This window comes from Panthera tigris, chromosome A2 (genome assembly GCF_018350195.1).
Source record: "Panthera tigris isolate Pti1 chromosome A2, P.tigris_Pti1_mat1.1, whole genome shotgun sequence".
Classification (NCBI taxonomy): domain Eukaryota; kingdom Metazoa; phylum Chordata; class Mammalia; order Carnivora; family Felidae; genus Panthera; species Panthera tigris.
This window is the reverse complement of record NC_056661.1, coordinates 31215649-31228666: the sequence shown is the minus strand read 5'-3', so window position 1 is coordinate 31228666 and position 13018 is coordinate 31215649. Positions and strand designations below refer to the sequence as shown.

Below are 13018 nucleotides of genomic sequence, written 5' to 3'. Positions count from 1 at the left end.
AAATATGAAAGGTTAAAATTAGCTCAGTAGTAGTCATATTAAAAGTGTCATAATACCTTTAACTGGCTTCCTCTAATTTCATCTTGCAAATCATGGGAGAAATTTCTTTGTGGACCTCCTATGCCCTGATCAATGTTTCTGTTTTCCAATATTAGGAAGAATTATGAAGCAAAAACTTGCTTACGTTGACTCAGAATTAAAAATCAGTTTTTCAAAAAAGAATTTTTTTGAAGGACTGTTGGGCAGAATATTCTAAGAAATGTTCTTCTCCCCAGTTGATTAATTCACTAGAGAGATTTATTCAGGATTATGTACCAAAAGATAAGAATTCCCATAAAGATAAGTTCTGTGCAATCAGGGACAGAATCAGAAGCAGCAGCGGGTACATGGGAAACATACATTTTTCAGTTTATACTTCCTCATGGTTCTCTTGGATATCCTCTGGAACTGCTTCGAAGACTGAAGAATTTCATCCCCTAGAAACTCACACTGTTGAAGCTCCGCATGTCTTTGGGCCAATAACTTCATGGATTTATCTGTCACTGTTTCTATGAGGTCATCCACCTATGACAGATACAAAGAAATGTAGCCGCGTGTTGGAAAACCTTGTAGAAACCAAAGGGGCGGTTGTTTTTCCTGAGAGACAAGTTCAGGACTTGGTGGATGTTTTGTAAATCCCAAAGTATTATTCTAATTCAAGTCATGGCAAACAGAGCTTGAAAACATGCATTTACCACCCAGCGGTAAAGACGATCTCATTTCTTCTCAAAAGAAGGCTGTGTGCATGCCTTCATTCTAATTGAATTCACTCAATATTTATTAGGCACACAGCATCATCCGAGCTGCCCTTAGCAATCCTTCAGCCACCCTCAGAATGCCCCCCACTAACATTATTTCTTCATGCTAATCATTAACTCCATCCCACAGCCATGCTGTCTAGTAGGGCTGTGTGTTCAGTTCAACTGGGCCCTCTGTGATGCTTCTGAAAAACACAAAGCAAAAGCCTTTGTCCACTACCTGCATTTGAAGCTTTCCCACTGTCAAATCTGATTTTCGGAGGATGTTTTCCACGCTATGTTTCTTTTTTTTGAGTGCTGGAAAGTGGGATCTCTTTTTTGATGAGTACGGAACCTATCATAAAAATGCAAAAAAACCACTTCAGCTTAAGAAGTACCAACATTATTTCTGTGACAGTGCTTAACTAAGAATTCTCACCCTTGGGACATTCTCTTATAAACTGAACATTTGCCACATAACAACATTGGGTTGGAGACAGTATTCATATTATTCTCCACGCCCCATGTATCTCCTTTGTGCCCAGAGCTCTCTTTGAAGAGATCTATAGGGTGCAGAGAAATGAGATTGTCTGGTTCTGAAAGAATATACAGTGTCGGGAAAAGCAGGTCATTCGTAAGGGGAAGAAGAAATCATTGCCTCTGCAGCTGCTGAGCACAGTGAGAGTGGGGGGTGCTGAGGACCAGTGCCCCAGAAAGCTCATTAGCACTGGATCCAGTTGTTAATTTGGTCTCTTTTCTGCAGGTTTCCTTATTTTTGTGGCAGACATGTCTCCAAACATAAAAAGAAAGCTCTGGGTTCTTTTCACCCCATGCCTGATATTTTCCTATCGTCCCTGGCTTGCTGGTTCTAAGTACCTGCCCTAATAGTGTTGCTATTGGAAATCATTCCTAGGTCATGGCTCCTGGCTAAAAGGCTCCTTTTGGTCTTACTGGGTTCACTCTTCCTTCCCCTTGTGCTTAGTAACTAGTATTTGGAATTATTGTTAGACCTACACACAGTGGGAGGAGGAATCACATCTGGGACCTACCCTGTGTCTGAGTTTACAGACGAGTCTGCTGACCCACCACTCTGCCCAGCCAACTTGCCCAGGCTCGCATGTCACTTGCCGGGCTCTCCCCAGTCCACCTATATAGTTGGACTCCTCTTTTCTCTCTCCCATAAAACCCAGTACTTTTTCCTACTGAACACTCAGCACACGTGGTAATTGCTAAGTTATATCTGTGTTTGTTGAATACCACTATTCTAATGTCAAATGCCTAGATGGTCCAGGCAGGTTGTGTAAAACAGAACCAGTTGCAGCTGGTGGTAAACTGGAGAGAATGCGCCTCCTGCCAAGGGGCCAGCCTCTACACATCTCCTGCTGTCAATCATGAGAAATTGTGGGCCTAATGCTCCCAAATCCCATTTTTCAAAAGAAGGCTTAAAATCCTGATTTTTTTTGGAAATAGTCTCATTTTTCAGTGTGACCAATTAATTCACATACATTGTTGAGATCATTCTGAGAACTAAACAGAACTCTTCACAGCCAGTTGACAACCTTCAATTTAATGTCTTTTGCTGACCAGCCATTCTTGCTATAACCAAATATATCCATTTTTTTCTTTCATGGTCAGTGATACTTGTTCCTAAGAAGTCTTTCTCTATACTGAAATAATTTTTATTGTCCTCCAGAGGTTTTAAGGTTTTACCTTTTCCACACAGATCTAGAACCCAACAGGAATTAATTTTGTATATGGTGCGAGATAGGGATCAATTTTCTTTTTTCCCCTATGAACATCTACTTGTCCCATTGCCATTCATTCAAAAACTTATCCTTACCTCAGTGCTCTGCAGAGCCATGGTTTAATGTCTATCCCCTCTACTAAACTTTAAGGTTCACAAAACAGGACTACGTCTTTTAGTCCCCAAACCTAGAAATTGCCCAGTACATAATAGGAATAAAATGAATGCGAACCTAACGCACAAAAGGCAAAACTCAAAACTAATATTGGTGCATTCTGACAATGATACTCTAGAACAGCACTGTTCAATAGAACTTTCTGCAAAAATGGAAATTTTTTTTCTTTATGTGATGCCTAATACAACAGCCATGAACCACATGTCATTAGCAATCAACTTGAAATGTAGCTAGTGCAACTGAGGAAGTGAACTTTTATTTAATTTTAACTAAACAGTCACATTACCTAGTGGCTATCATTTGAGACAGTACAATTAGTATTCAGCATAGTAATTAAGATTAAGGACTCAAGAGCCAGACCTTCCTGGGTTTGAAACCTGTCTCTACCACTTATCTAAGCAAATTATTTAACCTCCCAGGGCAATCCTTAAAATAAGGATAGTATTGCCATCTACCTTTTTTTTTTTTTTTTTTAATGTTTATTTATTTATTTATTTATTTAAAAAAAAATTTTTTTTAACGTTTATTTATCCTTGAGACAGAGAGAGACAGAGCATGAACGGGGGGTGGGGCAGAGAGAGAGGGAGACACAGAATCGGAAACAGGCTCCAGGCTCTGAGCCATCAGTCCAGAGCCCGACGCGGGGCTCGAACTCACGGACCATGAGATCGTGACCTGAGCCGAAGTCGGAGACTCAACTGACTGAGCCACCCAGGCGCCCCTAATGTTTATTTATTTTTGAGAGAGAGGGACAGAGCATGAGCAGGGGAGGGGCAGAGAGACAGGGATACACAGAATCTGAAACAGGCTCCAGGCTCTGAGCTGTCATAGGGCTTGAACTCACAAATTGTGAGATCATGACCTGAGCCAAAATCTGATGCTTCACCTACTGAGCCACCCAGGCGCCCCTGTATTGCTATCTACCTTATAGGATTGTTGTAATTATTATCTGAATTAATATTTATAAAACACTTAGAACTGGAGCAGAGTTAGCTTTAAGTAAATATTTGCTGTATTTATGTATTTTTTAATAATTTTTTTAATGTTTATTCATTTTTGAGAGACAGACCATGAGCTGAGGAGGGGCAGAGAGAGAGAGGGAGACACAGAATCTAAAGCAGGCTCAGGCTCTGAGCTGTCAGCACAGAGCCCGACATGGGACTCAAACTCCTGAACCACGAGATCATGACCTAAGCCGAAGTCGAACACTTAACTGACTAAGCCACCCAGGTGCCCCATTATTTGTTATATTTAAAATAATTAGGGCACCTGGGTGGCTAAGTTGATTAAGCATCTGACTCGGTTTCGGCTCAGGTCATGATCTCACGGTTTGTGAGTTTGAGCCCCACGTTGGGCTCTGTGCTGACAATGTGGAGCCTGCTTGGGATTCTCTCTCATTCCCTCTCTTCCTATCCCTCCTGCACTCTCTCTCTCTCTCTCTCTCTCAAAATACAATCTCCCTCTCAAAATAAATAAATAAACTGAAAAAATAATAGTTTAGGCGATTTAAAAAAAATAGCCTGGGCAATTTAGGCTGAAGTTTATATATGCACAGATAAGCATAGGCTTTGGTTTGGAAACTCTTGGACTGTCTACTGCCACACTGTCTATACATGTGACTATCTTTAAATTTCACTTACAGTGAAATACAATTAAAAATTCAACTTTTTAATTGCCTTGGCCACATTTCAGGCTCAAAAGTCACATGTGGCTATTGGCTACAATATTGGACAGTGCACACTTGTATCCTCACACAGTTTTTTTTTTTTTAACGTTTATTTATTATTGAGAGACAGAGAGACACAGAGTATGAGCAGGGGACGGGTAGAGAGAGGGGGAGACACAAAATCTGAAGCAGGCTCCAGGCTGTGAGCTGCCAGCACAGAGCCTGATGCGGGACTCGAACTCACAAACCGTGAGATCGTGACCTGAGCTGAAGTCGGACGCTTAACCAATGAGCCACCCAGGTGCCCCGTCCTCACACAAAGTTCTACTGGGCAGTGGTGAATTCCTCTCCACATACCATGTATGATTGACCTGATGCTAATAATATACTAACTTGATATTTGAATGGTTGACAAATCAGTGGAAAGCTCAGAACTCTACTATTGCCCAGATTATAGTAGAAGCTGGACCATTTGAGTCAGAAGTAGATGAATCAGACCCAGAAAGCCTGCTTCCTGTGCCCTAAATTCTTGGAGAGGAGGACACAGGCAGCAGATTTAAAGGCTTTATTATGAAAACTTAATTATTATTATGAACACTGACTTATATGAAAGTCTGTAGAGGTGAGTGTATTTTAGCATTGTACCTTCTGCAGTCCTGAAGGAAGGGATGTCACAGACAACCGCTTGGTGGTTCTCCTGGCCCGGAGTAGAGTATTTCCTCGGGTTATCTCCTCTGTCTCAGCTTCTACAACATCAAGTTGTATAGTCGCTTAGAAAGAAGGAGGGGGAAAAGAACTTGTAAGGATCACAATGGTCAACTTTCTTATTAGAAAGCGCTGTGGGGGTGCCTGGGTGGTTCTGTTAATTAAGCAGCAGACTCTTGATTTCGGCTCAGGTCATGATCTCACGGTTCGTGAGTTCTAGCCCCACATCGGTCTCTGTGCTGACAGTGCAGAGCCTGCATGGGATTCTCTCTCTCCCTCGCTCTGCCCCTCCCCCACTCACACTCATGTTCTCTCTCTGCCTCTCAAAATAAACAAACTTAAAAAAAGAAAAAAAAGAAAGTATTCTGAAAAGACAGCATTCCATGCTCCCTCGGTAGCTTTTTTCCTTAGGGTTAAAGACAAAAAATAGGTTTGCTTTTTCTTTTCTGTTCTTTTTTAACTTAAAAAAAAAAAAGTTTATGCATTTTTGAGTGGAGTTGGGGGTGGGAGACAGAGCGTGAGCAGGGGAGGACAGAGAAAGAGGGAGCCACAGAATCCAAAGCAGGCTCCAGACTCTGAGCTCTTAGCACAGAGCCAAAATGTGGGGCTCAAACCCACAAACCCTGAGATCACAGCCCGAGTGGAAGTTGGACACTTAACTGATTGAGCCACCCAGGCGCCCCTGGGTTTTCTTTTTCTAATCTTACACTTTCTCCTGTACACATCTGCCTTTTCTCGTGGTCATGACCTCAGTGGTCACCAACGCGTTCTGACAAGGTGGTTACGTCTCTGTGTTTGAGACATCGTTTTTGCCCTAGATTACTTTTTCCTCTAATTGTTGTGGAATTAGAAAAAGTACCCCTCTAATGTATGAGACCATCCCTTGAGTACTTGTCATTAATTGAAACAATGTTTAAAGCTATTCACTCCCCAGCCATGTGGCTCAAGGCTCAGTCATCAAATACCATACTCATTTTCCAGGAGCCATGTGAAACCCAGCCTCCTTAATATTTTTCTTTATGTCAGTTCAATTCTTAACACAATACATGCTTTTACAAAGGAATCCTTAAAACACTAGCATAAATAAAACAGCATCATAAATAGGCATTAAAATTTATATGGTAAAAACAAACCATGTTATTGCCTGCAGAAGGCACTAAGGTTAGGTTATTCTCCTTTTTATTAAAAAAAGAAGGCGGGGCATGAGGCTTTTATTTCATGTAGTCAAAGGGATTGACCAGGGCATTGGGGAAAAGGTGTTTGCAATTCGCTCTGTGTTTCAGTGCCTTCACCCCATGCTCACACCTACAATCTTGCTTAAGGTCCATTGATAAGAACTTCTCGAGGAGTGGTGGCTCCTAAGTGAATGGGGCTCTGCCCTCCGAGCAGGTGCTCAACCCAGGGACTCCTCCCTCTCCCTGCCCTCCACTCTCCAGCTCTTCCCCAAATCTCACAACTTCAACCTATGAACGCTTCTCCCGTTACCTCCGCATCCCCACTGTTGGCAACGAACCAAGCTACTATCGTTCCTTGCTGGAATGAATGTTCAGAGCCTCTCTATCATTCTTCCTGGATCTGCTGACCTCCCATCCCCTCCCTACTCTGCAGCCTGTGCTGTCTTTAAAAAATACAAATCAGATTATATAAATCCCCAGCTTGAAAGTATTTGATGGTTTCTTATCAAAAAGTTAAAAATTCTTAGGAGAAAGTTAAAAATTGTTAATGTGGCTTACAACGTCCTGACCACCTTATTCACAGGCTCTTCCTTGACTGAATTACTTTCTTTTCTTTATTACGCTCAGTGCTCTTTTTAGATGGGGATATGAATATGCTCTCCCCTCTTCCTGGAAAACTCTTCCCACTCTCCTCATCTGACTCTAGTTGTCCTTCAAATCTCAACTGAGCTGTCCCTTCCTCAGGGAGGCCTTCCTAGGGCTCCTCCCCCAAAGTTAGAGCACCCATGATGGGTTTCTGTAGGTGCCCTGTGCTGCTACTTGGCATCAGATGTAATTATCTGCCTAGTGTTGGAACGTCCCTCTATTCTATAACTTCATGAGATCCGGGACCATGTCTGTTCCACCCGCTACTCTATCCTTAATAGCGTGGCGGACATAAAATAAGTATTTAGTGAATATTTGTTAAAAATGTTGTGAAGGTCAACAGGGAAAAGCCACTGTCTTTGGGCCACAGGTGAGACAGTGTCGTAATGTTAGAGCTATGGCCTGAAAGTCACGTTTTTGGAAGAAATCTTGGTATAGATATTGGTTATTCCAACTAAGACGAAAATAAGCCAATGCACACAGATGGGAAGGAAGAATTGGATCCTCTGTGTCCTGTTAGACTCTTCAACTTCAGCCCCATCAGTATAGAAACATGTTGTCTTTGCTATTTTCAATGAAAATAGGTAAGTCCATCCATACCAGGTAATTGCTAGAGGCTTGGATGCTAGCGTTACTGACTGCTTTTTCCAGAAGAGAGAGTTTAAAAGGGCCATCAGTCACCTGGAAGCCATCATTTTTGGGGGTGTTTGTTTATTTTCTGGAAAAAGTAGTACTCACCAGGTATACAGCCTTATCACTGTGAAAAATGTGGGATTGTGTGTGGATTCCCTATCTTAGGGCCACACACGTTTTCTGGTGCTCTGCTATAAAGGACATGAAGAAGCTGCACAAGATATTTAGGGCAGTGGAGCTGCCCTGTCTGGCACCGTAATGGTGGATATAGGACATCACATGATGGCGTTGTCATATTAAGCCAAGACGTTAATAACAGAGGAAACTGTGTGGGTGGGGTAAGGAGTGAGGGTATATGGGAAGTAAATCTCTGTATCTTCCATTTTTCTAGTAAACCTACAACTGCTCTAAAAAAATAGTCTATTAACTTAGAAAAGCTACAGAGAAGAATGCAAATATTAGTGGTAATGTTCGTTATAACTGATAGGACCCCTCCCCCCCACCAAACAGCATCACTGCATTGCATAAAAGACTTCAAGTTAACAATCCAAATGTTGATTCTTCTACGAGGAACGTGGGAATTAGATACATAAAATAAAATGTTACTTAGGATTTACCAATCATAAATTATATTCATAGAAATCTCCCATACCCTCCACTGTAGGAAATAGCTATTTCAAAGGCTGCATTACTGCTCTTTCCAGAAACAAAAGAAAAATTTTACTTTAGTTTGATTTTCTCATATACATGTATGTATACATATAGATGTATATATGTGTCTACACACATACAGGCATGTGGGTGCACATTTAAATAAAACAGGGGCTTTAGAAAAAAAGACCACCAGTTGGACTGGGAAGGACCTCAAAGGCAATCTAATGCAGAGCTTTTCAAAATGTATGCACAAGTACATCATCTGGGGCTAGGTATAGAATGCAGATTCTGACTCAGGAGACCCAGGCGGGGCCTGAGATTCTGCATTTCAGACAAGCTCCCAGGAGATGCCACACTTTGGGTAGCAAGCAAAGCCGTCCTAATTTCACAATTCCCCTTGGCCTTGACACTTAACCACGAGTTGCCTTTGATTACCATTCTGTGACAGCTTTCTCATTCTTGGTTTCATGAATAACCTGGCGGACGGAAGGTCCTTGACAATTCTAGGAAGAAGGCTCTGAGGGTTTGAAGGGAAGGTTTCCTTAGGGTTAGCGGAGGCCCCTCTGCTGCCATTTGCTGACTTGCTTCTACTTTTATAGGACAGCATCCTTCCCAAAACAGTCTTCATTTTCTTCATCCAGTTTTTTTTTGTATTTTGGTGGCTTTCATGAAATTCCATGTCGCTATCCCCGGACGTTTCGTCTTTGGGCACCAATATGTTTCGTTTTACTAGGTTGGTAGACACAGCTCTATGCCATCTAAAAATTAAAAAAGAATTTGTTTTAAGGAAATTAAAAAGTTAGAAACAAATGACTGAAATCATCAAAATCTAAACTTGAATTGTGACCTAATCACACAATTCCAAAAAGTAAAACTGAAGATCAAGAATCAAATCCCAGAAAAACCAAGCCAAAGCAACTCCTTGGTGTTTTGTTACCCAACTGTAGTCAAGTGCCTTCTGGCCACTCTCTCGTTTTATCCTCTTAGCTCCCTAAGAGGTAGGTCATATTGTTATTTCTGTTTCACTAATGAGTAAACTGAAACAAAGAGAGGTTAAGTTAATTTGGCCAAGCATAGAATGCTGATTTTAATCCGGGTCTGTGAGTGTTAGAACACATATTGGCAAATAGGCAACCTTGTCTCAATGATGGCTTTTGCTGGATTTGGTGGTTCCCAGTCTACAGTGATGAGAGAGGAGAGTCGGCTAGAGTAGTCATTAAGGGACGCAGTCCCCAAAGCCCCATAAATGCTGCATGTACACAGAGCACTCATTTGGATAGAATAACTCTAAACTCTTGTTTCTAAAATTGCAAATAGTCACACACCATCTTCATCATTTTGGCATATCTCAGTAATACAAATAGATAACGTTCCTTAGCAGCTTTCTATGCACGGAACACTCTTTCAAGTTCTTCCCTGTATTTTATGTAATTTACCCTTTTCCTACTGTCATCTCCTTTTTATAAATGACAGATTAAAGCTTCGAAAGGTTAAATAAGCCCAGGATCTGATCCCAATGTCTGCGTTACTCACTATTCTAGAGTAAATATCATCTATTTCATGATAACCATTCTTTAGCTAATATACTTCCTCAAGTAGCTGTTATCTTTAGTGTCATCCAAAACAATAATATCCATAAAATCCCAGGGATTTAAAAAAGTTAAACCTTGGGCACCTGGATGGCTCGGTTGGTTAAAAAAAATTAAACCTTTTATTTTGAGATAGTTGTCATTTCACAGGCAGTCTTAAATTTTTTTTTTTTTTAACGTTTATTTCTTTTTGAGACAGAGAGAGACAGAGCATGAACAGGGGAGGGTCAGAGAGAGGGAGACACAGAATCTGAAACAGGCTCCAGGCTCTGAGCTGTCAGCACAGAGCCCGACGCGGGGCTCGAACCCACGGACTGCGAGATCATGACCTGAGCTGAAGTCGGCCGCTCAACCCACTGAGCCACCCAGGCGCCCCTCACAGGCAGTCTTAAGAAGTGATACGGGGAGATTTGCCCAGTTTCCTCCAATGGTAACCTCTTGTAAAAGTGTAACTGTCACAACATCGATACTGTCAAGATATAGAACATTTCCGTCACCACCAGGATCCTTCATGTGTTATGGCCACGCCCACTTCCCCACTCACCCCCACTCTCCTTAAGCTGTCCTCCATTTGTATAATTTTTGTCCTTTCAAAAATGTTATATAAATGGAATCATACAGCCTATGATCTTTTGGGATTTACTTTTTTTCACTCAGCATAAATCTCCTGGAAATTCATCCAGGTTGGTGGATATATCAATTATTTGTTCCTTTTTGTTTCTGAGTAATATTCCATGATATGGATTACCACTGTCTAATCATTCGCTCATTGAAAAACATTTGGATTGTTTCCAGTGTGGGGCTAATATGAATACACACATAAGCATTTGTATGAATATAAACTTTCATTTCTCTGGATGAAATCCCAGATTTTATATTATGTTATGTTATGTTTGCAATATATGGGACATGTATTTCTAATACGGATTAAAATAAGCTCATAACTAATAAAAGATGTCCTTCATCATATGCTACCTAAAATATCTAGAGTACCACCATACAGCAACCTCCAAGAAAATACCGCTCTAACCTAAACCTAAATCATTCAGCTTCTCTGTAATTACACATGGGAAGTGGTTCAGAAGAGTCCATGCACGGGAGTTAAATGGTCTTGTTCAATCCTGCACCACGCTTCCTAGTTATGTGATCTTGGGCATGTTATCTAACCTCTATAAGCTTAGGTTTTTCTCATTTGAAAATGGGCATACTGTTTTCAGAAATGTGGGAATAAAAAGAAAAATTCATGTACTTGGCACCTAATAAATGATAGCTTTTACTAATATGTGATTCAGATGAGTGAGGAAAAAATGTAAAAGGCAAGGAGGGACCTCAAGCTAGAAGTCAAATGAAGGGAGGCCATGTTGGGTAGCCAACCTCCCTTTTAGGACTGGAACAGGAGTTCTTCCAGTTACACATGCACTCAAACGCTAGGGGGTGCTATTCACATTCAGTCATCGAGGTGTATAGTTACTATAACTTTCTAGCAGATGGCAGTAAAGTGTTTGAAAGATGGAATGCCATTTTCTAATTTGCCCAAAGACCATTTATGGGCTAAGAATAATCTTCCATAGAGCCCTGTGAGAATCATTTAACAAAGCCATCAATTTCTACTACCATAAATACACAAACGCGTGCGCACACACACGCACACTCCCAAAATAATGGAAATACAACTTCAGGAGGCTCAAGAACCCCAAAGGCCATCCATGTCATCTCTCAGATTAAAAGCCCAGCTCTAAGGAGTCTAAATCTCTAGAATGTATCTCCCACACCATGCCCTGCACCCTCATTCCCTATTTATTGATTTGTTTATTTTAAAATTTACTTGAGAGAGACACAGTGTGAGCAGGGAAAGGGCAGAGAGAGAGAGGGACACAAAGAATTCCGTGCTGTCAGCACTGAGCCCAAGGCAGGGCTGGAAATCACACACCATGAGATCATGACCTGAACCAAAATCGAGAGTAGAACACTTAACCAACTGATCCACACAGGCTCCCCCCAATCTATTTATAACATAACTAACAAAGGTGAGTTTATTCCAGGGCCTTGGAATAGAACTGTTGTTAATTTCTGTCTTGAAAAGAACCCTTCCCGTCTTAAATTTTCAAGTATCTTGATTGGTAATGAACTTATTTTGTTGTACTGCTTCCCCTTTTAACCTCATTTTCTTATTGAAAGTGGTAATCTCTGCAATATTTCATTTTGTCCAAGGAAGTTCAGAAGGTTGGTGTTTGATGATTCAGGCCTCAAAAAAAACACCTCATTTCTACATGTCTGAGCTATTGCTCATGAACCTGGTAAGAAAGAAGCCAAAAGAAATTGGAAAATAAATCATCTCATTGATTTTCCAAATTAAAATGTATTATGTTTGGAGTATTTCATGCCTGTGTCTATGGTTTTTCCATTGGCAGGAAATACCAGATATAAGACAGTTTTAACATTAGATTAAAGAACGTGCACAGCGTGAAGTACAATTAGTACGTATTTCAGTACCTATTGCTGGGCAAGGGAACAGAAAGCATTCATCATGGCCTCTTCCCAAAGAATGTAGTACTGAATTCTCAAAATCATAGTATTTACAGAGGACATGTGATGTCTAAAATTTTGAGACTGAAATAACAACTTAGTGCTTATTTTAGCGTCCTATGTCGCATTAAAACCCAAATTCAGGTGGAAAGGAAAGGTTTTCCTCATCACGATTACACTTTCCTATTAAATGAGGCTTCCCTTGTGGCACTAGGCTTCCTGACCAATGTATAAATGCAGCGCCTCCCCCAACCTCCGATCCATTCAGAGACTTCATTTCTAAAGGCAAAGCTGAAACAGAGATGCCGCCCTTTCTCACCATCCCAGTGAACATCGTTTAATGCAAAATCCAAAGAATCTCCCTTAACAGAAAAGGAGATGACTCCTGTTTACCTACCTTTCCATCCCCCTCCTTTTGAAGGGGCCATTTTTCTTTCTGGGTTGCTGGAGTCTTCGGTACTGGCCAGCTCTTCCACAGGCACCCTTAAAAGACTCTGGAAGATACAGTTGAGGGGCGTCCATTGCTATCAACTCCACCTGCCGTAGCTGTTGTGGATTTCTTCAGGTCTTCAGCTCACAACAGCAAAGCAAAATAGCCAGTGCCAGAGGCGCTTTTAACTTCTGGGCTGTTGGGGGCGGGGGCGGGAAGTATGTAGGAAAGTTTTGGAATCTTGTTCTCATTCCCTTCTAGGTGTGAGAGACATCATTGGTGGGACTGGCCCTGTTACCA

At 41.3% G+C, this 13018-nt stretch overlaps 1 protein-coding gene across 1 annotated transcript; it reads right to left on the bottom strand.

The window, feature by feature from the left end:
* Positions 1-134: 134 nt before the first annotated feature.
* Positions 135-12810, bottom strand: CA2H3orf49 (chromosome A2 C3orf49 homolog). Its single transcript, XM_042979343.1, has 5 exons — positions 12686-12810; positions 8609-8931; positions 5007-5131; positions 1018-1131; positions 135-564 (listed from the first exon to the last, which is right to left on the bottom strand). Exons 1-5 carry the CDS (start codon positions 12808-12810, stop codon positions 367-369), a joined length of 885 nt encoding a protein of 294 aa, XP_042835277.1. The 3' UTR covers positions 135-366.
* Between the last annotated feature and the right edge of the window lie 208 nt (positions 12811-13018).

Bases quoted from the DNA above. Each gene is read 5' to 3' on its own strand.
- CA2H3orf49 (XM_042979343.1), bottom strand. From the start codon at position 12,810: ATGGACGCCCCTCAACTGTATCTTCCAGAGTCTTTTAAGGGTGCCTGT. The intron at 8,932-12,685 runs GTAGGTAAACAG...TTTAATTTTTAG, and splicing joins AAAAGGAGGGGGATGGAAAG to ATGGCATAGAGCTGTGTCTA. The intron at 5,132-8,608 runs GTAATCAAAGGC...CTTCTTTCTAAG, and splicing joins GAGAAAGCTGTCACAGAATG to CGACTATACAACTTGATGTT.